Source organism: Bufo gargarizans, chromosome 2 (assembly GCF_014858855.1).
Source record: "Bufo gargarizans isolate SCDJY-AF-19 chromosome 2, ASM1485885v1, whole genome shotgun sequence".
Lineage (NCBI taxonomy): Eukaryota > Metazoa > Chordata > Amphibia > Anura > Bufonidae > Bufo > Bufo gargarizans.
This window is the reverse complement of record NC_058081.1, coordinates 397,666,389-397,689,678: the sequence shown is the minus strand read 5'-3', so window position 1 is coordinate 397,689,678 and position 23,290 is coordinate 397,666,389. Positions and strand designations below refer to the sequence as shown.

The window sequence follows — 23,290 nt, the reverse complement described above, 5'->3', positions numbered from 1 at the left end:
TTGGTCCGGATGACATGGCGTCCCAGATTTCCTTCCAAAAAGAACTTTGAATCGTGACTCGTCTGACCACAGAACAGTCTACCATTTTGCCAAACTCCATTTTAAATGATCCCTGGCCCAGTGAAAACGTCTGAGCTTGTGGATCTTGCTTAGAAATGGCATCTTTGCACTGTAGAGTTTCAGCTGGCAAGGGCGGATGGCACGGTGGATTGTGTTCACTGACAATGGTTTCTGGAAGTATTCCTGAGCCCATTCTGTGATTTCCTTTACAGTAGCATTCCTGTTTGTGGTGCAGTGTCGTTTAAGGGCCCGGAGATCACGGGCATCCAGTATGGTTTTACGGCCTTGACCCTTACGCACAGAGATTGTTCCAGATTCTCTGAATCTTCGGATGATGTTATGCACAGTTGATGATGATAGATGCAAAGTCTTTGCAATTTCTCGCTGGGTAACACCTTTCTGATATTGCTCCACTATCTTTCTGCGCAACATTGTGGGAATTGGTGATCCTCTACCCATCTTGGCTTCTGAGAGACACTGCCACTCTGAGAAGCTCTTTTTATACCCAATCATGTTGCCAATTGACCCAATTAGTGTTAATTTGTCTTCCAGCTCTTCGTTATGCTCAAATTTACTTTTTCCAGCCTCTTATTGCTACTTGTCCCAACTTTTTGGGGATTTGTTGAAACAGTGAAAATTTGAATCAACGTATTTTTCCTTTAAAATGGTACATTAAACGTTAAATATTGACATTTGCCATCTCCACATCATTGCATTCATTTTTTATTCACAATTTGTTTAGTGTCCCAACTTTTTGGGAATCCGGTTTGTATTAGTAACAGTAATTAGACTATGTACACACCCAAACATCCCACCCCTTTTTTGTTCATAAAAAAATAAAATTATATTTATATATACACCGTTGCGATCGAAATTAGAGAACACGACACAATTTCCAAAATGTCAAGGTCATAGTGTGGGCCTATGTGAATATATCCTAACATGAATAAAATAGCAGTATTCTAAGATCATTTCATAAATTGCATTTATTCTAAAGCACAGAACATAAGTGTAAGGGTCCATTCATTGACACGTCCGCAAAATGGGTCCGCATCCGTTACGCAATTTCGGAACGGATGCGGACCCATTTTGCAGACGTGTCAATGAATGGACCCTTACACTTATTTTTTGTCCTACACATTTTGGGGGTCTGATCCCCTTTACAATGCTTCTGTATTGTAATGCATTGGCTGTAAGTGTACTCACTGTAATACATTTACAGCTTCTTGCCTGTTAGTTCCAGGGGGCTGGATGTCACAGGCTTTCATGGAAGGCAGTCATGATGCCCAAGAAAGGCATCGGGTATCCATCACAGCAGCACGGGGACCCAATTGATACCCCACGTGCCGATGCCGGCGAATACAGCAAGGGTCTGGCTGTGACTACCGGACCCCTGCAGCTGATCGAGTGGGCGCAGCTCCTGCCCGATCAGTGCGCCGTAGCTGTACGGCACTGGTATCCTACAGGTTAAAATGTCCAAATTTTCCCCAGATGAATACTGTAGGCAAATAACACCAAAAAGTCACTTTGAAGGGGCTTGTAGCGTTTTGGCACTCGCCAACATTTTTCTGGAAGAACTGTGCTATAGACCGAATAAAAAATAAATAAAAAATAAAATAAAATGAAAAAAATGCGCTCTAATCTTTTGAAGTCTTGCGGAGGGCCCAGCCAGTATATAAATTACATAAATATTGTCCATTTTCAGGATACGGTAATGGTTTTAGAGAGGTTTTGTCTTGAAACCTTTCGTAAAAAAATTAATAAAAAAAGGAAAATTATATATATATATATATATATATATATATATATATATATATATATATATATATATATATATATATATATATATATATATTTTTTTTTTGTGTAAATTAACCCCTTTCTGCCACAGTCAAGGAGGAAGAGGTTAAAGAGAACCTGTCACCTAACGACCCCAAGCCACCAGAAGTGTGTTTCTAATGATGCCTTTCTTCCTGAAGGCAGATTCAGCAAAAGTACTGAAAACTTTGTTTTCTTTCCTGCCGGCACGCTTCTCCTCACATGCTTGTAGTCAAGGAGGCAGTGGCCTCCTTGAAGCAAGGAGGCCACTAAAGGGGGCATGGTCACCGTGACTTGAAGCTAGGAGGCTGCTGCCTCCGTGACTTCAAGCATGGGTGGAGAAGTGCACCAGCAGGGAATAAAACAACGTTTTCAGTACTTTTGCTCCATCTGCCTTCAGGAAGAAAGGCATCATCAGAAACACACTGCTGGCGGCTTGGGATCGTTTTGGGATGTGACAGGTTCCCCTTAATTCCCAGCCTGCAAGCTGAAATTTCATTTTAAAGCAAGCAGCTGGTGCTCTTACACAAGAAAAAGCACTCCCTGCCAACTTTCAACTTCTTCAATGTAATACACGCTTGTAGCTTGAGTGCTACAAGCGTGTATTACAACCAAACCGGTCCTGCTGGCCACAGCACATCTCCCTATGACATCAGCTGAATAAGACAGCGCCGGCAGATGGCAATGTAACCCAACACTTTTATACGTCGAGTTACAGATAAGATCCAACCGCTGCAACATAGTAAGTCGTGCAGCGGTAGGAAAGTGGTTAAAGAATCAGCCCTAAAATGATAAAGAAAAATAAGAAGATCAAGGTGAATGCATTGTTATCTAACAAAATGATACAAAGGTGTTAACTGTGTGTCCATGGTCACAATTTGGTCATTTGCTGATATACAACTACACGTAGTTATATTTAAAGAGGTTCTCCGGGAATTAAGAAAATGAAAACACTTAAATATTACTTACCGTAATTATAAATATATTACCAAATACCTTTCATTAGTTATAATGGCTCGTTTAGTCTGGGGAGCACTCATTAGGAAAAATAAAATGGCGACCATCCTACTAGTCCACACAAAACCTGTCCTAATAACACAGGAGGACAAAGTCAGAGAGCTTTGTCGTCATCTTCCTCTCTTACTTGTCAGGGATTATGATCCTAAATACAGTTTAATATGATCTTCAGATGAAGATCTAAGAATGGAGCTTATTAGGAGACATTAAGTACAGAGAGGAGGGAGGGGGTGTAAATTAGAACAGCCCCACATTACCACAGTCTGTCCTACCCGTCCTCTCTGCACTTCATGTCTCCTCATGAACTCCATCCCTACAGAGAATCAGCTGAAGATCTTATCATCTGTATTCAGGATCATAATCCCTGACAAGCAGAGCTGAGAGAAGGATGAGGCAGCTCTTTACATCAGTGTTGGGAAGTAACTTGTCCTGCTGTGTGATTAGGACATGTTTCGTGTATGCCAATGGGACGGTGGCCATTTTATTTATTTCTCCTAATTGCTCCCTAGACCAAATGAACCATTATAGTTAGTTAATGAAATGTATTTAGGAATATTTTTATATCAAAGTAATATTTAAGTATTTTCATTTTCTTAATTCCCAGACAACGCATTTAAGGGGTTTTCCAAAGATATTTTAACTGATTACCTATCCTCTGCATCTTGGACCCTCCCCATCTGATCAGCTATTTAAGAAGACAGTAGCGATGTGGCTTTCTCACAGCTTTGCCTAGACAGTGCGACGTCACGTTTATCGGTTACATGGCCTAGCACAGCTGAGCCCCACTGAAGTAAATGGGGCTGAGCAGCGATGCCAAGCACTGGCGCTATTAAGTGCACGGCCCTGTGCTTGGTTTGCTGAGAGAAGGTCGTGGTGCTACTGCGAGTGCCGATGCCTTCTCAAACTTGTGATTGTCGGTGGTCTTGGGTGTCTGACCTCCACCAATCAGATACTGATGACCTATCCAAAGGATAAGTCACCAGTTGAAAAATCTCGGAAATCCCCATTAAGACAAAAAAAACTAAAACAGAAACTTGACAACTGAAATCACATGCTTTGTTATTTTAACTGAGGGCCATTAGCAGTGCAGAAGGTAAATTCCTATCCATGTAACTTATGTTTTTCCAAAACCGCTAGATATATTGCCTACCAAATATAGGACATGATGGCTCCCACATTATGTCCACATCTTTAGCAGTAGTCAGGTATGCAGGATACAGTATGTGGGATGTATGACAACGTAAATTTTTTGGTATGCGACGATAAAATTGGGGGTCAATCTATGCCGGCTATCAGACAACCACCACCAAGATCAAACTCCTAAACAACCCCTTGAAGAATGTTGAACTCACCTAAAGAGGGATCAGGATAGGGAAGTTCTTTGGGTGCACTGTAATAAGCATCCAAAGTGAAAGGTTCTTTCCTGTAGAATGTAAGCACTTTGGAGAACGGTGCAGCATGGTTCTTGGGGAACACCTCACAGTCACTGAAAACAAAATAATTTATACAATGTTACCAAGCACAGAAAAATCCCAAATCAAGCGATTCAAATACTGAATGACCGTCAATAAATTATATGCATTTGTACCCACCTTAGACCTTCCTCCGCTGGAGAATTCCACTTTAGGGATATTGGGTAAGGTACCAGATCAGTGATGGAAAACTCTCTAACTTTAAAAGCCGGAGACAGAATAGCACACTACGACCAAGAAAAAAATAAAATAAAATTGAGAAGCAAGCAGGAATAAAAAAAAATAATCGTAAAATATAAATGCTGTGAAGAGTAAGGCCTCATGCACACGACCGTGGTGTGTTTTGCAGTGCGCACAGATAGCCTTCAATATAAATGCCTATTCTTGTCCGCAAAGCAAAGAATAGGACATGTTATATTTTTTTAGCGGGGCCACGGAACAGAGCAACAGACGCGGACATAACAGAGTGCTGTCCGCATCTTTTGCAGCCCCATTGAAGTGAACGGGTCCGCATCCGAGCCGCCACAAGAGCGGCTCGGATGCGGACCCAAAACAAAGGTCGTGTGCATGAGGCCCAACTGTGAGAAGAAATAAAAAGGACACCAGGTAGCATCATTGCAACTATGTAACAGCAATACGTATATACATGCATATTTTTATTATTTTTGTTTTTAATGCTTCCAAATGAAACCTTGTTTTGTGTGACCAGAACACAACCCCTTCAAAAAAATAAATCAGATAGCCTGTTTAAAAGAAACATGAGATACAATAGGGAGATCTTAAGACAAGCTTGAACATCTTAAATAAAAAGCAAGAACAGAAATGTCCCCAGGCCATGCATTCAAAGGCTGTTCACTCACCTGTAATGCGCAGCCTCTAGCTACTGCTTCATCAGCATTCAACGTGGTGCTAACTTCTTTACCGAAGAAACGGTTTATTCGCTCCTTAACGGCTGGGATTCGTGTGGCACCACCAACTATCTCAACGGCATAAATATCTTCTTTCTTAAGTTCTGCACAAGACAAGAGAGAGCATGATCTTAAAGTACAACTATCATATTTTCACTCAAAATTAATATTTTTTCATAAATATCGTTGCTGCTGCAGTGATATACCACTTTTTTCATACGATTCCGCCCATACCAACTGCTCCTCACAAGTCTGCAATCTGACCGTCTTCTTAAAATGGCCACTGATGCCCTTTCCCTTAGGCCTCCCTCCCTAACTTTTCAGAATTACTTTCTTTCATCTCAGGAGCGCACTTATTCCCCACAACCAATCAGCTTCCCCCACAGTTAAATACTCCCTCTTCCTCCCTAGCACAGGAATTACAATGTCCTAGAAAAAAGGCACTTTCGTGGTCAGACAGGAGCACACACACAGCGTTCAGGACCACTCACAACTAAGTCCTCCATCTTCTGTATATACAAGATCGGAGAGCGGGAGCATAAAAAAAAATTATTACTGGCAATTACTAAGTAAATTAATAGCGGCTGAAAAAAAAAAAAAAAAAATTGTCAACAGAACTAAGGTTAGATTATTTACATGTAGCAAAATGGTAAAAAAAAAACAGATCTAGTTTTGCAGAGAAGAGAAATTATTTGTGGGGGTGAAATTGGTTTATATATTAAAAGAAAAAATAATGAAGGTTTACACATAAAGTTGTGAAGCAGGCGATTTGCATTTACCTGTAATCTTTTACTTGCATTTCCTTTTTAAACATTTTAATTTTTTACTCTATGTGCAGTCCCATAGCACCGACCACCAGAGGTCAGTGCTTTTTCCTATAGTATGCAAACATACAAAATAAATGCCATTTGCTGAAGTGACAAATCTCCTTTAAAGGATAAGTGTCGTATTTAGTTTTTTTGGAGTATTGGATTGTGGTGATTAATATCACCTTGGTGGCCCTATTTCAACTTTTCACTGTATTCAATTACCCCTTAATTCCACAGTTTTCTTCCCTGTACTTTTACCTGTGCTTAAAATTGGGTTGCTAGGCATGGTCCGTCTATGTGTTGAATGACGGAGGGCGCATTACTGACAGCAAGGGACTGTAAGTAAATGATTAAAGCCAGGTCCTCCCCAGCAGCTGATAACAGTACCTGGGCTGTGTGCACTTCTCCCTGTCCCTGCGCTTGGCAGATACTCCCTCACTCAGCAGAGCTGGAGAATGCAGAGTTGGAGCAGCGCAGACCAGGGAAGGGAGGTCTGCCATCTGCTCAGTGTATAAATGAAAACATGTGGTACGAGGACCCCCTTGTGCTGCAGGGCTCTGGTTACTGACACTTTTGGGGGGCTATTTTTACTGGCTAGTGAGGGCAGGCTGGATTAGCATCAGGGTGAGGGCAGTGGCGGCCATCTTAATTGAATAGTGAAATTGCAGTTTTATGCAGACTGGTTGCTACGGGCTGAATCTTATTAAACATGGGGTAAGTCAGTCTAATAGTAACTGATTCTGGAATATCATGTTATTAGTAACTACATATATGAAAATTGAAATTAAGGTCTAAATGTGACAGTTATCCTTTAAAGGCTATTATGCTGCCTTCCTTGACCACCTTGGCGCTTGGTAGGCGGACACAGATGTGTTTTGATCAAAATATATTGGCTAAGTGTCTCAGATATTATCAGAGTGAGGACTGTCCATATATAATGCTTGCATCTACTTTACTAAGTGCATCATTATCTTATTTCTGGGATTTTCTTCAATAATATTGCCAGGGACATGCGCAAATTTATATATCATACCGTGCAGGATGTTTTTATCTTAGTTTTTTTTCTGTGATTTTTATTATGCTGCCTTCCTTGTGTCTAATGTATAATGAAATTTACTGTTTAGCCGCAGCACTGGCATCCTGCTGTTAAGGAGTCACTGCCCCTCACCCCACCACTGACTGCTTTGGCAAAAAAGTACAATATAGAGATTCCCTTTAAACCTGGCTGCATACGTAAAGATTCTGCCACAGCGTACCGTATTTTAGCACACAGAAGACTCACAACAGTAACGCAAAGTTTAGGATTGCAATTTAGCAATAATGATCAAAAATGTGGTTTTGTCCCACAAAATATATTCTAGTTTTCAAACCAGCCCCTGGATCAGAATATTTTAGTAAAGGCATGTAATAAACATGCGATATCCAATAAAATGTATCTGTATAGCGCCACCTGCTGTTTGTCTTCTTTCTTTGACCTGCTCACTGAGAAGGCCGCACATACTTTCTTTTTTATATATATATATTTTTTAATCAGAAGGTATAACAGAGCATTCATTCATTCATTACATCAACATAAAAATCCTCAAAGAGCGAATACAAAAATCACAGTACAGGTATACATCCTGATCATTTTTTCCATTTTTGACCCTCTCCCTACTATTTAATTCTAACTCAGGCATGTCCCCTTAGTTCCAGGTTAATGAGCACCAACATTATCCGTGACTGAACTTAGCAGAAGAGTATCTGTTTCAACAAGACGCCAGTTTCCCTAGTGTTGCTCCAACTTGGGGAGTCAAATACCATGTAGTTTGTGTAAAGGGAGACATCAGTTCTCAAATTTTTATGTCTGACGGTTCATTCAATAAAATGTCTCCATTTTTTGACAAACTTATCCACCATCTTCTCTTTATTTCTTTCTACCTTCAGCCTTTCCAAATAGAGCACCCATTTCATGGTTCCTATAACTTCTTCCCATGGTGGGAGCATACTCCGTGTCATCCTTCAGCTGCCTCCTACGCAGTCATAGGGAGAGAGCTGCAGCAGCTCTTAGAGATTGATGTACTATATCATGTCAGATTTTCATTTTTTACATTAATCATGGGATAACCTCTTAAATGCATAAATACTATTAGTTCTATAGTCTATAGTTTCAGCCATAAATCTTACTTACTGGCTTGCTCTAGGACACTGCGGAGTGGAGTTTCAACTCGAGACAGCAGACTCTCACACATTTCCTCAAAATGACCCCTTAATTATAAAAAGATAGAGACATTTAAAACCAAAAATTACCAAGGAAATTAGAAAATAAATAAAATAAAATACAAGAGACAAGGATATTGCTGACCAAATTTCAACAATCTCATGGGATTGGTTGACCATGTAGTGTGTATGAGGGCCACCAGACTGTCCTGGTGGTAGATACCAAGGTTTGGGTATACCTTTTTACATGAGACAAAAAAAAAAAAAAAAGGAATCCAAGCATGGTTAGCAAAGCATGCATGTACATGAGTCAATGGGAAAAGCTGCTGGCTGAACAAGCTTCAGAACATAGGGTCCTTAACCACTTCAGCCCCGCTAGCTGAAACCCCCTTCAATGACCAGAGCACTTTTTACACTTCGGCACTACACTCCTTTCACCGTTTATCGCTCGGTCATGCAACTTACCACCCAATTGAATTTTACCTCCTTTTCTTCTCACTAATAGAGCTTTCATTTGGTGGTATTTTATTGCTGCTGACATTTTTACTTTTTTTGTTATTAATCGAAATGTAACGATTTTTTTGCAAAAAAATGACATTTTTCACTTTCAGCTGTAAAATTTTGCAAAAAAAAACGACATCCATATATACATTTTTTGCTACATTTATAGTTCTACATGTCTTTGATAAAAAAAAATGTTTGGGCAAAAAAAAAAAATGGTTTGGGTAAAAGTTATAGCGTTTACAAACTATGGTACAAAAATGTGAATTTCCGCTTTTTGAAGCAGCTCTGACTTTCTGAGCACCTGTCAGTCATGTTTCCTGAGGTTCTACAATGCCCAGACAGTAGAAAAACCCCACAAATGACCCCATTTCGGAAAGTAGACACCCTAAGGTATTCACTGATGGGCATAGTGAGTTCAGAGAACTTTTTATTTTTTGTCACAAGTTAGCGGAAAATGATGATTTTTTATTTTTATTTTTTTCTTACAAAGTCTCATATTCCACTAACTTGCGACAAAAAATAAAAAATTCTAGGAACTCGCCATGCCCCTCACGGAATACCTTGGGGTGTCTTCTTCCCAAAATGGGGTCACTTGTGGCGTAGTTATACTGCCCTGGCAATTTAGGGGCCCAAATGTGTGAGAAGAACTTTGCAATCGAAATGTGTAAAAAATGACCGGTGAAATCCGAAAGGTGCACTTTGGAATATGTGCCCCTTTGCCCACCTTGGCTGCAAAAAAGTGTCACACATCTGGTATCGCCGTACTCAGGAGAAGTTGGGGAATGTGTTTTGGGGTGTCATTTTACATATACCCATGCTGGGTGAGAGAAATATCTTGGCAAAAGACAACTTTTCCAATTTTTTTATACAAAGTTGGCATTTGACCAAGATATTTTTCTCACCCAGCATGGGTATATGTAAAATGACACCCCAAAACACATTGCCCAACTTCTCCTGAGTACGGCGATACCAGATGTGTGACACTTTTTTGCAGCCTAGATGCGCAAAGGGGCCCAAATTCCTTTTAGGAGGGCATTTTTAGACATTTGGATCCCAGACTTCTTCTCACACTTTCGGGCCCCTAAAAAGCCAGGGCAGTATAAATACCCCACATGTGACCCCACTTTGGAAAGAAGACACCCCAAGGTATTCAATGAGGGGCCTGGCGAGTTCCTAGAAATTTTTTATTTTTTGCCTAAGTTAGCGGATATTGATTTTTTTTGTTTTTTTCTTGAAGTCTCACTTTCTGCTAACTTAGGACAAAAATTTCAATCTTTCATGGACTCAATATGCCCCTCACGGAATACCTTGGGGTGTCTTCTTTCCGAAATGGGGTCACATGTGGGGTATTTATACTGCCCTGGCTTTTTAGGGGCCCTAAAGCGTGAGAAGAAGTCTGGAATATAAATGTCTAAAAATGTTTACGCATTTGGATTCCGTGAGGGGTATGGTGCGTCCATGTGAGATTTTATTTTTTGACACAAGTTAGTGGAATATGAGACTTAGTAAGAAAAAACAAAAACAAACAAAAAATTTCCGCTAACTTGTGCCAAAAAAAAATGTCTGAATGGAGCCTTACAGGGGGGTGATCAATGACAGGGGGGTGATCACCCATATAGACTCCGTGATCACCCCCCTGTCACTGATCACCCCCCCTGTAAGGCTCCATTCAGACGTCCGTATGATTTTTACGGATCCATGGATCGGATCCGCAAAACACATGCGGACGTCTGAATAGAGCCTTACAGGGGGGTGATCAATGACAGGGGGGTGATCAGGGAGTGTATATGGGTGATCACCCGCCTGTCATTGATCACCCGCCTGTAAGGCTCCATTCAGACGTCCGCATGTGTTTTGCGGATCCGATCCGTGGATCCGTAAAAATAATACGGACGTCTGAACGGAGCCTGACAGGGGGGTGATCAATGACAGGGGGGTGATCAGGGAGTTTATATGGGGTGATCATGGGTTCATAAAGGGTTAATAAGTGACGGGGGGGGGGGGGTGTAGTGTAGTGTTTGGTGCGACTTTACTGACCTTCCTGTGTCCTCTGGTGGTCGATCCTAACAAAAGGGACCACCAGAGGACCAGGTAGGAGGTATATTAGACGCTGTTATCAAAACAGCGTCTAATATACCTGTTAGGGGTTAAAAAATTCGGATCTCCAGCCTGCCAGCGAGCGATCGCCGCTGGCAGGCTGGAGATCCACTCGCTTACCTTCCGTTCCTGTGAGCGCGCGCGCGCCTGTGTGCGCGCGTTCACAGGAAATCCCGGCCCTCGCGAGATGACGCATATATGCGTGACTCTGCGCAGGGCTGCCACCTCCGGACCACACATCTGCGTTAGGCGGTCCGGAGGTGGTTAAAGAGCCTTTGTCAGCATGATCAACCCAATTGAACACATACTGCCTTGTGGGGCTCATAATGCGGATTAAAACTATACTTTTCTTTTGTCTAGACAGCTGCAGATATATTGGCACTTTTATTCATATGCAAATGAGCAAGTTTGAGCACCAAAGGGTGGGGCTAAATGCTCAGAGCACTGCTCTAACACCTCCCGTTGACTGACAGAGCTAGACAGGCTGAGGGCAGGACTGCGACCTAGAGCAGTTTTGTAGCATGTACATATTATATACAGTGCTAACTGTAGCTTCACCACTTTGAGATATGCTCAGAAGGCTAAGATACACATTTCTACTTTATTCACAGGCAGATTAGGATTATAAAGACACCAATAATGTAAGTTAGCGTCTAAGCACAGAAAGGTAAAAAAAAAAAAAAAAAAAAAAAACACAAACACACAAAAAAAAAAAAAAAAAAAAATAACTCGTCTTCTCCATGTTAAAGGGCTATACCTTAGTGCCAAGTGCCCAGTTTTGTATGTAGCAATCCCAGGCTGGAATCTTGGGAGAGAATTATTTTTTTTCTTCAGATATTTCTTTCTTCTTTAAAGAGGAGCTGTCCCCTCTCCTGACATGTCTGTTTTAATATCTTCATGCATTACCCATGTAACAATTTTGGAGAATCTATTCTTATGGCTCTATGTTGTCCCATTCCTCTATTATTTCTATTAGAAGTTATGAATAATTGCTAGCAGTCTGCAGTAGTGTTGAGTGAGCGCATGCCATACCAGTTCGGCTCGAGCGTCGCTATGCTCAGCACATGACAGTACTTAGCTGAGTACCACATGTGCTTGAGCGCAATGCTCGAGTATCCTCCCCGCACATTTTGTGTGTGACAGCAGCAATATATTTCTTTTTAGCGCATCCTGCGCTAAATACCGTGTAATAGTCCACTGTGGCTGTGCCACATCTCCTAACGCAGATCTGCTGTCCGGAGGCGGCAGCTCTGCGCAGAGTGACGCATATACGAGTCATCTCGCGAGAGCCGAGACTTCCTGTGAACGCACACACACAGGCGCGCGCGCTCACAGGAACGGAAGGTAAGTGAGTGGATCTCCAGCCTGCCAGCGGCGATCGTTCGGTGGCAGGCTGGATATGCAATTTTTTTTTAACCCCTAACAGGTATATTAGACGCTGTTTTGATAACAGCGTCTAACATACCTGGTCCTCTGGTGGTCCCTTTTGTTTGGATCGACCACCAGAGGACAAAAGGTAGCTGTGTAAAGTACCACAAAACACTACACTACACCTCTCCCCCTGTCACTTATTAACCCTTATGAACCCCGGATCACCCCATATAGACTCCCCGATCACCACCCCTGTAAGGCTCCATTCAGATGTCCGTATGATTTTTACGGATCCACGGATCGGATCCGCAAAACACATACGGACGTCTGAATGGAGCCTTACAGGGGGGTGATCAATGACAGGGGTGTGATCACCCATATAGACTCCCTGATCACCCCCCTGTAAGGCTCCATTCAGACATTTTTTTTGGCCCAAGTTAGTGGAATATGAGACTTAGTAAAAAAAATAAAAAAACAATTTCCGCTAAGTCTCATATTCCACTAACTTGTGTCAAAAAATAAAATCTCACATAAACTCACCATACCCCTCACGGAATCCAAATGCGTAACATTTTTTAGACATTTATATTCCAGACTTCTTCTCATGCTTTAGGGCCCCTAAAATGCCAGGGAAGTATAAATACCCCACATGTGACCCCATTTCGGAAAGAAGACTCCCCAAGGTATTCCGTGAGGGGCATATTGAGTCCATGAAAGATTGAAATTTTTGTCCCAAGTTAGCGGAAAGGGAGACTGAGAAAATACAAAAAAAAATAAAAAAATTTAAAAATCAATTTCCGCTAACTTGTGACAAAAAATAAAAAATAAAAAATTCTATGAACTCGCCATGCCCCTCATTGAATACCTTGGGGTGTCTTCTTTCCAAAATGGGGTCACATGTGGGGTATTTATACTGCCCTCGCTTTTTAGGGGCCCATATGCGTGAGAAAGTCTGGGATCCAAATGTCTAAAAATGCCCTCCTAAAAGGAATTTGGGCCGCTTTGCGCATCTAGGCTGCAAAAAAGTGTCACACATGTGGTATCTCCGTACTCAGGAGAAGTTGGGGGAATGTGTTTTGGGGTGTCATTTTACATATACCCATGCTGGGTGAGAGAAATATCTTGGCAAAAGACAACTTTTCCCATTTTATCCAAAGTTGGCATTTCACCAAGATGTTTCTCACCCAGCATGGGTATATGTAAAATGACACCCCAAAACACATTCCCCAACTTCTCCTGAGTACGGCGATACCAGATGTGTGACACTTTTTTGCAGCCTAGGTGGGCAAAGGGGCACACATTCCAAAGAGCACCTTTCGGATTTCACCGGTCATTTTTTACAGATTTTGATTTCAAAATTCTTCTCGCGCATCTGGGCCCCTAAAATGCCAGGGCAGTATAACTACCCCACAAGTGACCCCATTTTGGAAAGAAGACACCCCAAGGTATTTTGTGATGGGCATAGTGAGTTCATGGAAGTTTTTATTTTTTGTCACAAGTTAGTGGAATATGAGACTTTGTAAGAAAAAAAAAAAAAAAAAAAAAAACACACATCATTTTCCGCTAACTTGTGACAAAAAATAAAAAGTTCTATGAACTCACTATGCCCATCAGCGAATACCTTAGGGTGTCTACTTTCCGAAATGGGGTCATTTGTGGGGTGTTTGTACTTTCTGGGCATTGTAGAACCTCAGGAAAAATGACAGGTGCTCAGAAAGTCAGAGCTGCTTCAAAAAGCGGAAATTCACATTTTTGTACCATAGTTTGTAAACGCTATAACTTTTACCCAAACCATTTTTTTTTGCCTAAACATTGTTTTTTTTATCAAAGACATGTAGAACAATAAATTTAACGAAAAATTTATATATGGATGTCGTTTTTTTTGCTAAATTTTACGGCTGAAAGTGAAAAAAGGAGATTTTGTATAACTTACCAGTAAAATCTCTTTCTCGCTCTTCATTGGGGGACACAGAGACCTTGGGGTATAGCTATGTCCTCTAGGAGGCGTTGACACTAGATAAAGCTGTTAGCTCCTCCCCTGGTAGCTATACCCCCTCCAGCCTGGAGAGAGAGCTTCAGTTTGTGAGAAGCAGTAGGAGAAGCAAGCCAACAAAGAAAAAACACAGAACACCAACCATGGCAAGGACCCAACAGGCTCAAACCATCAACTGCCACAACTGTGACCAAACAACAATACTGGGTGGGTGCTGTGTCCCCCAATGAAGAGCGAGAAAGAGATTTTACTGGTAAGTTATACAAAAATCTCCTTTTCTCGCCCATATTCATTGGGGGACACAGAGACCTTGGGACGTCCAAGAGCAGTCCACAAGGGGGGGGAAAGAAACACAGACCCACGGAGCCATCGCCCCTGCAGGCAACAGAAAACTGCTGCCTGCAAGACCAAGCCTCCAGAGGCGGTGCCCGCCGATGCATAAGCATGCACTAGGCAAAGATTTGTGAATGAGCGGAGGAGGGCAGTAGCCGCCCCGCACAACTGCGGCTGAACCCTGAACCATCCGAGCCCAAGAGCGCTAACCCCTCTGGTGAAAGGAGCCGCAACACTGAAGGGTGGAACCCTGTCCCGGGGACAGAAGTTCAAACCAATGCAGACGTGCAATTGACACCCTGGAGGCCGCCAATGTTATGCGAGGACCCTCCGGAAAGACAAAACCAAGGCGAGCACGTACGCCGGAAGGAACTGGAGGCTGACAAATAAACAGTCAGAGCCCTGACAACGGCCAAACGACCCAACACCTGTTCCTGAGGGTGTGAAGGGGAGGTACGCAGTGATTGAAGGCCAGATTCTACATCGAGATGAAAATCAGAGATCACCGTCGGGAGAAAGGAAGAACGACCCCAGGAAAGCTCCTACCCCTGGCAAAACCAGGACAGGTTCAAGGGGAGAATTCCGGAGTGCTAAAAAGACCAAGGTCTGATCCCAAGGCGGTAAAAGGAGGACGGCATGGAGGAACCGTACGGCTATTCCCAGTAGGAAGGAATTGAGGACCCTGGGTGGGTCAGAGGACGCTGGAAGGCCACACAGTGCCGAACCTACCCAGCTACGGAAGTGGTCCACCAATGTCCCCCCGAGCCGACCGGGTGTGACGGGAGACTGAGAAGCTGCCTGAATGAGGCATGCCCAACCGCAAGCCAGGAATCAACACATTGGATAGTCAAAGGTAGTGACGATATGAGAATCATAGACGGAAGAACTCCGTTAGCGACCGTGTAACGACGGTGTAGCAAAACCGCTTGACGGAAGCAAACAACCAAACCAAGATTAGAGAAAAACTTCTGCCTTAAGGAGGAAGAAGAGAAGGGGAGTCCCGTCCCAGGAACAAAACTCCATCAACAGACGCGACAGCACCCCCGCACATCCTGGCGTGGGGAGTCTCAGTCTAGCCACGGAATGCGTAGCGAAAAGGCATGACTACATCGGACAGACATGCCGACACCAGTCAAGTATCGAGAGGTAGAGGTACACACCGGTAGCGCGCCCAGGACCAACGGTAGGAGTCACCTGTAGAAGGAGGAATACAGGAACGCCACAGGCCAACAGTCGTTCCGGAACGAGACCGAAAGAAAAAGAAAAAACCACAGAACCAAAAACCCTGCATCACATAGATGAGGGGGAGTAGCAACAGAGGAACCACCAAGGTTTGCGGAATGGCCGTGAACCCCAAGCCAGAGAAGGAAGAACGGAAAGAAAAGGGGGAAGGACGAAGTCCGTTCCCCATCCGAGACTAGCAGTATACAGAAGTAGCCACCGGATGAAGCAGGGATGCCATACCCCGCCAAGGAGGAGCCTATGCAGCGCACGCCACCGAATACGGAGACAGAAGAATCCGTCAACTGACGAAGGAGCCGTACAGGAGGAGCCAGATTACGCAATGGCTACTACAGGACCCCCATACCGTAGAGGAATCCGGTAGAAGCCACGGTACCATACCGCCCCAGGGAAGGAGAGCTAACTTTAAACGCTCCACCCGGGAAGGGCGCTGAACAGGAACAACTGCCCAGCAAGCGTCAGGGTAGAACCCCTACCTGATGGAATGCCCCACTGTAGCGACTGCGAACGCTAGTACCCGCACAGGCTGAATAGGCTGCAAGCTAAACCAGAGTGCCAACCCAAACACTTCCCACAACAGGAATGGTGGAAGAGAGTAAGGAGTCAGTGTAACACTTGGCCCGTCGGCACACAAACCAGATATGTGCAATGGTGTACGCACCACTACTGATGCGGACAACACCGTTCCCGATTGGGACAATGGAAACCCATAGAGATGGGAGCCCCTAGGACACAAGTGGGTTTGGGCAGGAGATATAATCCTGCCCAAAACCAGCTCCAAGGAACACAAGGAGGAATAGCCACGTATGCACTGGCGGAACCCATATAGTACTAGAGTAAGTGTACCGAGCACCGTCAAGTACCAACTGTCGCCACGCCCCCAATGAAACTAAGCGCAGGCACCTAGAGCCGTGGCGCCGTTGAATTGCAGAATCCGAAGATGTACAGATACTCCCCCGCTAGTGATCACTAACGAAAGAGGGTAAGGCAAGTAGTAAGAACAATGACGCGCAACACTCCGCCTAAGGAAGGATAGTGCGACAGTCGGACCGTATCCAAACTGGTGCCACAGGCAGACACTCCACCAGAAGGGGGGTTAATATCCACGGTGAAAACTAGTGCATATGGCAATCCTGTACCCTATGGGAGAGCAATTAGCACCCGAGACAGGAGGTAATGGATACAGTACCCCTAGTGACCAGTGAGAATGGAATCGCTCCACCAATGGAAGGAGCAAATGAACACGGCAGGCACAGAACCCAGTGGAGGTACAATTCCACCACCTACAGAAGGTGGAATGCACTGAAAATAGTGTTATTGTACCTAGTCCACCCATGGCAGGGGACAAGTATAAAGGTGAACACCGTATCGTAGTGGTGCAACGATACCGCCTAAGGAAGGGGGTAATGCCCACGACAAGTGCCGCTGGCCACCGTAGACTCAACCTAAGGAGATTGATTCGGATTCACGTCAAGGCCCGAATCAATGATACTCCTCACCCCCCCCTTCGGGCGGACCCACTCCCGTGAGAGAGGGTGCACCCGAGCGTGACCCTGGGAGGAAGAGAGGGGGTGTGGAGATATCGAGGAAAAGACGACCTGCTGTGGTCCGCTTGCGCGCAGGTATATGCATTAGAAAATCGCCCCCAGCAGTCGCGGACTGCGCAGTTGGGGCTCATCAACCAAACTACCTGGGGGTGGATTGGGAACAGAGGTCCCGTATACAAAAAAGGAACCCGCGGAAAATTATCAACCAAACAACCCTAGAGGGTGGATTGGGAATTTCCAGTCTTTTCCCCCCACTGGAATCGCGCAGGTGGGGAAATATCAACCAAACGACCCCATGGGGTGGATTGGGAACTCCAGAGGTTCTCCACAGTATGGCTCAGGTAGAGAATATCGACCAAACGGCACCGGAGGACGGATTGGGATCCCGCAGAGATCCTTAACTGAATTGCGCAGGTGGAGAATTACGGGAATACTTCAGCTGTCCTCCTGTGAGTTGCGAAGGTGGAGAGTTATCAACCAAACGACCCCAGAGGGTGGAATGGGAATTCCAGAGGTTCTCCGCTGTATTGAGCAGGCGGAGAATTATAACCAAACAACCCCGGAGGGTGGATTAGGAATTGTGGAGGCTCTCCGCTATATCGAACAGGTGGATAACTACCAACCAAACGACCCCGGAGGGTGGAATGGGAATTCCAGAGGTTCTCCGCTGTATTGAGCCGGTGGAGAATTATCAACCAAACGACCCCAGAGGGTGAATTGGGAATTGCGGAGGCTCTCCACTGTATTGAACAGGTGGAGAATTATCAACCAAACGACCCCGGAGGGTGGAATGGGAGTTCCAGAGGCTCTCCGCTGTATTGAGCAGGTGGAGAATCATGACCAATGACCCCGGAGGGTGGATTGGTAACTGCAGCGGTCCTGAACTGCATTGCACCGGTGGACAGAAGCAACCAAGCTTCCCCTGAGGGTGGGTTGGAAACTGTCAGAGGTCCTCCACTGGACTACGCAGGTGGAGGATTATCAACCAAACGGCCCAGAGGGCGGAGTGGGAAACTACGGTAAGAGAGGTCGTCACATGTCCGGGGCAGGACACGGGCCCATTTTTGTGCCGCACAGTCAGAGTGGACATGACTGAGGGGAGTAGGGCCTGAATGGAAGTAGACATTTATTTCCAGCCTCATTTAACTTTTTTTTTTTTTTTTTTTTTTTTTTAAACTGGTCTGCCTAGCCTCAAGTGGATAATTGGCAGGAAGGGGTTAACAGTGCAATAAGCAATTTTATTGTTCCCAGGCCATCCAACCCCTGATAATCCGGAACTGGCCCAACAGAAGTGGCTGGCCGGAAAGGGTTAACCAATAACGACATTAGGTCCAGGGGCGGTGCTGATGGGGGCGGGGCAGCGGCAGCTAGGCGGGAATAATTCGCGCCAGCCCGCCACCCTCCCCCTCTGAGTCGCGGCCTAGCAGGTCGCGAAACCAGGGCCTAAAGTACCGATGCACAGCCACCCCGGACCCTGCCCCTCTGTACTGAAGTCAGCCGGAGGGTGGAGGGAGGGACCGGAGCGGAGCGCGACACACATCCCGCCTGAGAAGCCGCACCGCGGCCGGGATGACAACAGGGGAAGGAAGCCTATAGGCCCCAAGAGAAGCCGGGGCCTAAATTTGCAGCGGCGCCCGGAGGACCGGGATGTTCACCCCGCGGCCGGAATCGTGACAGCCGGAGGACCTTGTTAAGTAAGTGCCCCTCGGCGCGAGACTACCGCAAGGGGTCAGATGTCTTCCAGAGGTTCTCCGCAAACGACCCCGGAGGGTGCGCGAACAGCCAGGGGCGTTAACCCTTTCGGAGCTGCGTGCGTGACGCCTGCTCCCGAAAGAATAATTAAAGGATACTGCAGCCAGAGACGGACTGCGCCCAGTCTTTCGCCGGAGGTGCCCGGGGGGAAGATACAGTAACCCTCTAAGAGCCGGAAACAGTCGGCCTAGAGGGCAAGTGAAGGGGGGACCGCGTGTCGCATGGCGCCCGCCGGATTAACCCCTTCTCTCTTAGGGGTCTTGTCATAGTTGACTAAAGCCCCCTGGCCGTTAACCATAGGGCGACCCAGGCTGTCAAAGATGGAGGGAGGGGGAAGAGGTCTTCATACTCACCTAGCCCCATGTACTCACCTCTCTCATCCTCTTCTCTTCACCCTCCCGAAGTGGACCCTCAAGGTCACCTTTTCCAGCAGGGTCACCTCCTCAGCAGCTGGCACCGGAGTGGCAGGCGTCTGGTATGGCGGGAGGGTCTTCTCTTTGGCGGACCTAGGTGACCCCTTGGCTGGCGGGATGCAGGGGAGCGAGGCTGCCCTGGTCCACTTTTTCTTCTGTGGGGGAGGCAGCAGTGCGGAATCGGCACTGGCGCAACTCGACCCCGGGAGAACAGGGAGGCGAGGCGACCACTGTTGTCCCATCTGAAAAAGGAAGGAAAAAAATAAAATCTTCAGGAGATCCCTGCAGAGCAGGGAGGTCTTGCCTCCTATTGACACTAGAGAAAACTGAAGCTCTCTCTCCAGGCTGGAGGGGGTATAGCTACCAGGGGAGGAGCTAACAGCTTTATCTAGTGTCAACGCCTCCTAGAGGACATAGCTATACCCCAAGGTCTCTGTGTCCCCCAATGAATATGGGCGAGAAATGTCTTTTTTTTTTAAATCGTTACATTTTGATTAATAACAAAAAAAGTAAAAAATGTCAGCAGCAATGAAATACCACCAAATGAAAGCTCTATTAGTGAGAAGAAAAGGAGGTAAGATTCATTTGGGTGGTAAGTTGCATGACCGAGCAATAAACGGTGAAAGTAGTGTAGTGCAGAAGTGTAAAAAGTGGCCTGGTCATTAAGGGGGTTTCAGCTAGCGGGGTTGAAGTGGTTAAAGTGTGCGCATTCCTAAAATGTCAATGACATCCAGTGTACGTTTTTCTATAGACACTGCAAACTGACATTACCTGTGGTACATACCCGTCCTGTATAACATTTCCTCATCACAAATAGTTGTAAATTTTTTTTGCACGCACACTTCCAAATCCTATGCTATTGTACGTGTGACATACTTTCAAGAATATATATCACATTTAAGATGAATGTGGCGAGCAGTAACGGACAGGGAAGTGGCAGTGAAGCAGATGGTGGATGCAGAGGCTGTGGCCCTGGACGAGGAGAAACTGTGTCTGCTGCCAGAGCACAAGAAAAAAACAATCATCCAAGATGCCAAACTTGATGTCCCAGTTTGCAGTGCGGCGCAGGACACCACTCTTGTAGTGAGCACAGTGAGAGCAGGTGGTTGGTTGGATTGCAGCAGATCATGCTTCCATTCGGTTAAGCACCACTCTGTTCTTCTACCAAGTCCAGTCTTAGTAGCCAGGAGTCTGGTCCACACAATCCTCACCCCGATTCTCCTTCCTCCCACCACTTACAGTTAGCAGCAATTACAGTACATCGCGTGGAATATACCGGGGGCCAAAGTGGGTGAACGGAGCAGCGCCCCGGGATAATAGTAAGTGCAGTGAGATCCCTGGGCGCCGCTCTACATGGCCAGACAGTTATCTTGCAATGTTGGGACCCATGAAAGGTCCTCTTTGAAATCTGGTCATAGGCATGAGCTAATATATATTTGGAGATCACTAAGATTTTAGCAGAATGTTCTGTTAACCTAAAGGGTGTGACCATCATTGACATTAGATCATGCTGGCACCTATATCAAAGAAGGTGGAATAATTACCTGTTCATCGAGCCAGAGACATCTATGTCATTCATAAAACATTCAATATTGATTGGCAGTTCTGAGGCATTTGCACTCATCAACTTTTTGAGTTTCTCGCACTCCTGGGCGAGCCGCAGTACAGGCCTTATCTTCGACTTTATATCCAGCTTATACTTCTTGCCAAACTCCTCACAGAAATAACTAACCAAAACATCATCGAATTTCCTTCCACCCACACTTGGATCAAAGGCAGTAGCTAGAACCTGAGGAACACAATAGGCAATTTCACACTGGTAATGCAATGGCTATTCTTATTCATTGGAGCACTTTCTATCATTCGTTACAAAAACAGAGAAATCTATAAAAGTTGAAACACAACTCATTGGCTTTTGCCTGAAGACACGTGCACAGTACGGCTAGATGTGGTTGATGTTACTACACCTGCTGCAATTATACAATTTGGTTAAGGCCTCATGCACACAACTGTTGTGTGCATCCGTGGCCGTTGTGCCGTTTTCCGTTTTTTTTCACGGACCCATTGACTTTCAATGGGTCCGAGGAAAAATCGGAAAATGCACCGTTTGGCAGCCGCATCCGTGATCCGTGTTTCCTGGCCGTGAAAAAAATATGACCTGTCCTATTTTTTTCACGGCCAACGGTTCACGGACCCATTCAAGTCAATGGGTCCGTGAAAAATCACGGATGCACACAAGATTGTCATCCGTGTCCGTGATCCGTGTCCGTTTTTTCCTATCATTTCAATGGCAAACTTGACTTAGATTTTTTTCATTTTTCATGTCCGTGGATCCTCCAAAAGACAAGGAAGACCCACGGACGAAAACACTGTCACGGATCACGGACCCCCTTTTTGCGGACCTTAAAAAAAACGGTCGTGTGCATGAGGCCTTACTTCAATTTGTACTCGAGCTAAACATTCTCTATGGTTAAGGGCTCATTCAGACTACCATATATTTATGTCTGCATCCATTCCACAATTTTGCGGAACGGATGCGGACCCATTCATTTCAATGAGGCTGCAAAAAATGCTGACAGCACTTCCGTTCCTTGGTCCCTTAAAAAAGAAAATACAAGTCCTATTCTTGTCAGCAATTGTGGACAAGAATAGGCATTTCTATCATAGGGCTGGCTGTTTCTTAACATGTGGAATGCACACACCTGGTATCCGTGTTTTGCGGTCCGCAAAACAGATAAGGTAGTCTGAATAAGCCCTAAAATAGTGTAGTGCTGCTAACGGAGCTGCCAGAGTGTTTAATACTGATGACCTATTCTCAGGATCTGATCGGTGGGGGTCCGACTCTCAGTGCTCACACGGATCAGCTGCTTGAAGAGACAGCGGCGCTTTTTGAGCACTGCGACCTCTTCCTAGGCCAGTGATGTTACAGTCATTGGCAACATGGCCTAGGTCAGTGATGGCGAACCTATGGCACGGGTGCCAGAGGTGGCACTCAGAGCCCTCTCTGTGGGCACCCACATCCTGGAAAAAGTCTATTGTGTACCAATATGCCTTAGACTTCTCCTGTCAGTCATCGGCGCAGGACGCACTATGAACAGCACAGGCGGCGCATGGAATGCAGTCAGGCTATTGTAGATAAATGATAAAGTACATGGAAGATATTCTATATTGGACTGTAGTATTCAAGGTAAATTGCTGTGTTGGCACTTTGCGATAAATAAGTGGGTTTATGTTGCAGTTTGAGCACTCGGTCTGTAAAAGGTTCGCCATCACTGGCCTAGGTGCAGCTCAGTTCCAAAGGAAATTCTTGCTGTAATTGGAGTTACAATTGATGCCAATCATCCCGCTGAAGTCATTAGATTAAAAACGAAACCACTCTGCTGACAGATTTCAAGGGGTTCACAGCAGGGCACAATTTAAGGGAAACGCTTGGGGCCCTGCAGCTCTGCGATACCAGTCACTGCCCTTTCCCCTAGTGATCAGTCCAACCCCAAGTCAGTAAACAATCAGCTAGAGTCCCCAAAAACACACGGAATGGAGACTGGAGCTTACCTTGAGTTTTCCCTTGTTAAAAGCACAGACAGACACTTGATACGCAGAGTGGCCCATGTCCACAAACACTACAATCCTTGGTTTCTCCTCGGGAGCAGGCAGATCTTGCTTATAAATTCCATAGGCAAGAGCAACTATATCAAAAGGAAAAAGAAAATCATGATTAAATGGAAACTAACAGAAATTCTGGTGGGTAATTCTGG

General features: G+C 45.1%; 1 protein-coding gene across 1 annotated transcript in view; it reads right to left on the bottom strand.

Moving 5' to 3' along the window:
- The window catches only part of HSPA4 (heat shock protein family A (Hsp70) member 4), a 58,138-nt gene that overhangs the window by 10,597 nt on the left and 24,251 nt on the right, over positions 1-23,290 (bottom strand). Inside the window, exons 6-11 of the mRNA XM_044280839.1 lie at positions 23,088-23,221; positions 21,080-21,324; positions 8,255-8,331; positions 5,228-5,379; positions 4,488-4,594; positions 4,248-4,381 (exon numbers count right to left, since the gene is read on the bottom strand). Of these exons, the coding sequence (XP_044136774.1) occupies positions 4,248-4,381; positions 4,488-4,594; positions 5,228-5,379; positions 8,255-8,331; positions 21,080-21,324; positions 23,088-23,221 (849 nt within the window). The remainder of the gene's footprint in view (positions 1-4,247; positions 4,382-4,487; positions 4,595-5,227; positions 5,380-8,254; positions 8,332-21,079; positions 21,325-23,087; positions 23,222-23,290) is intronic.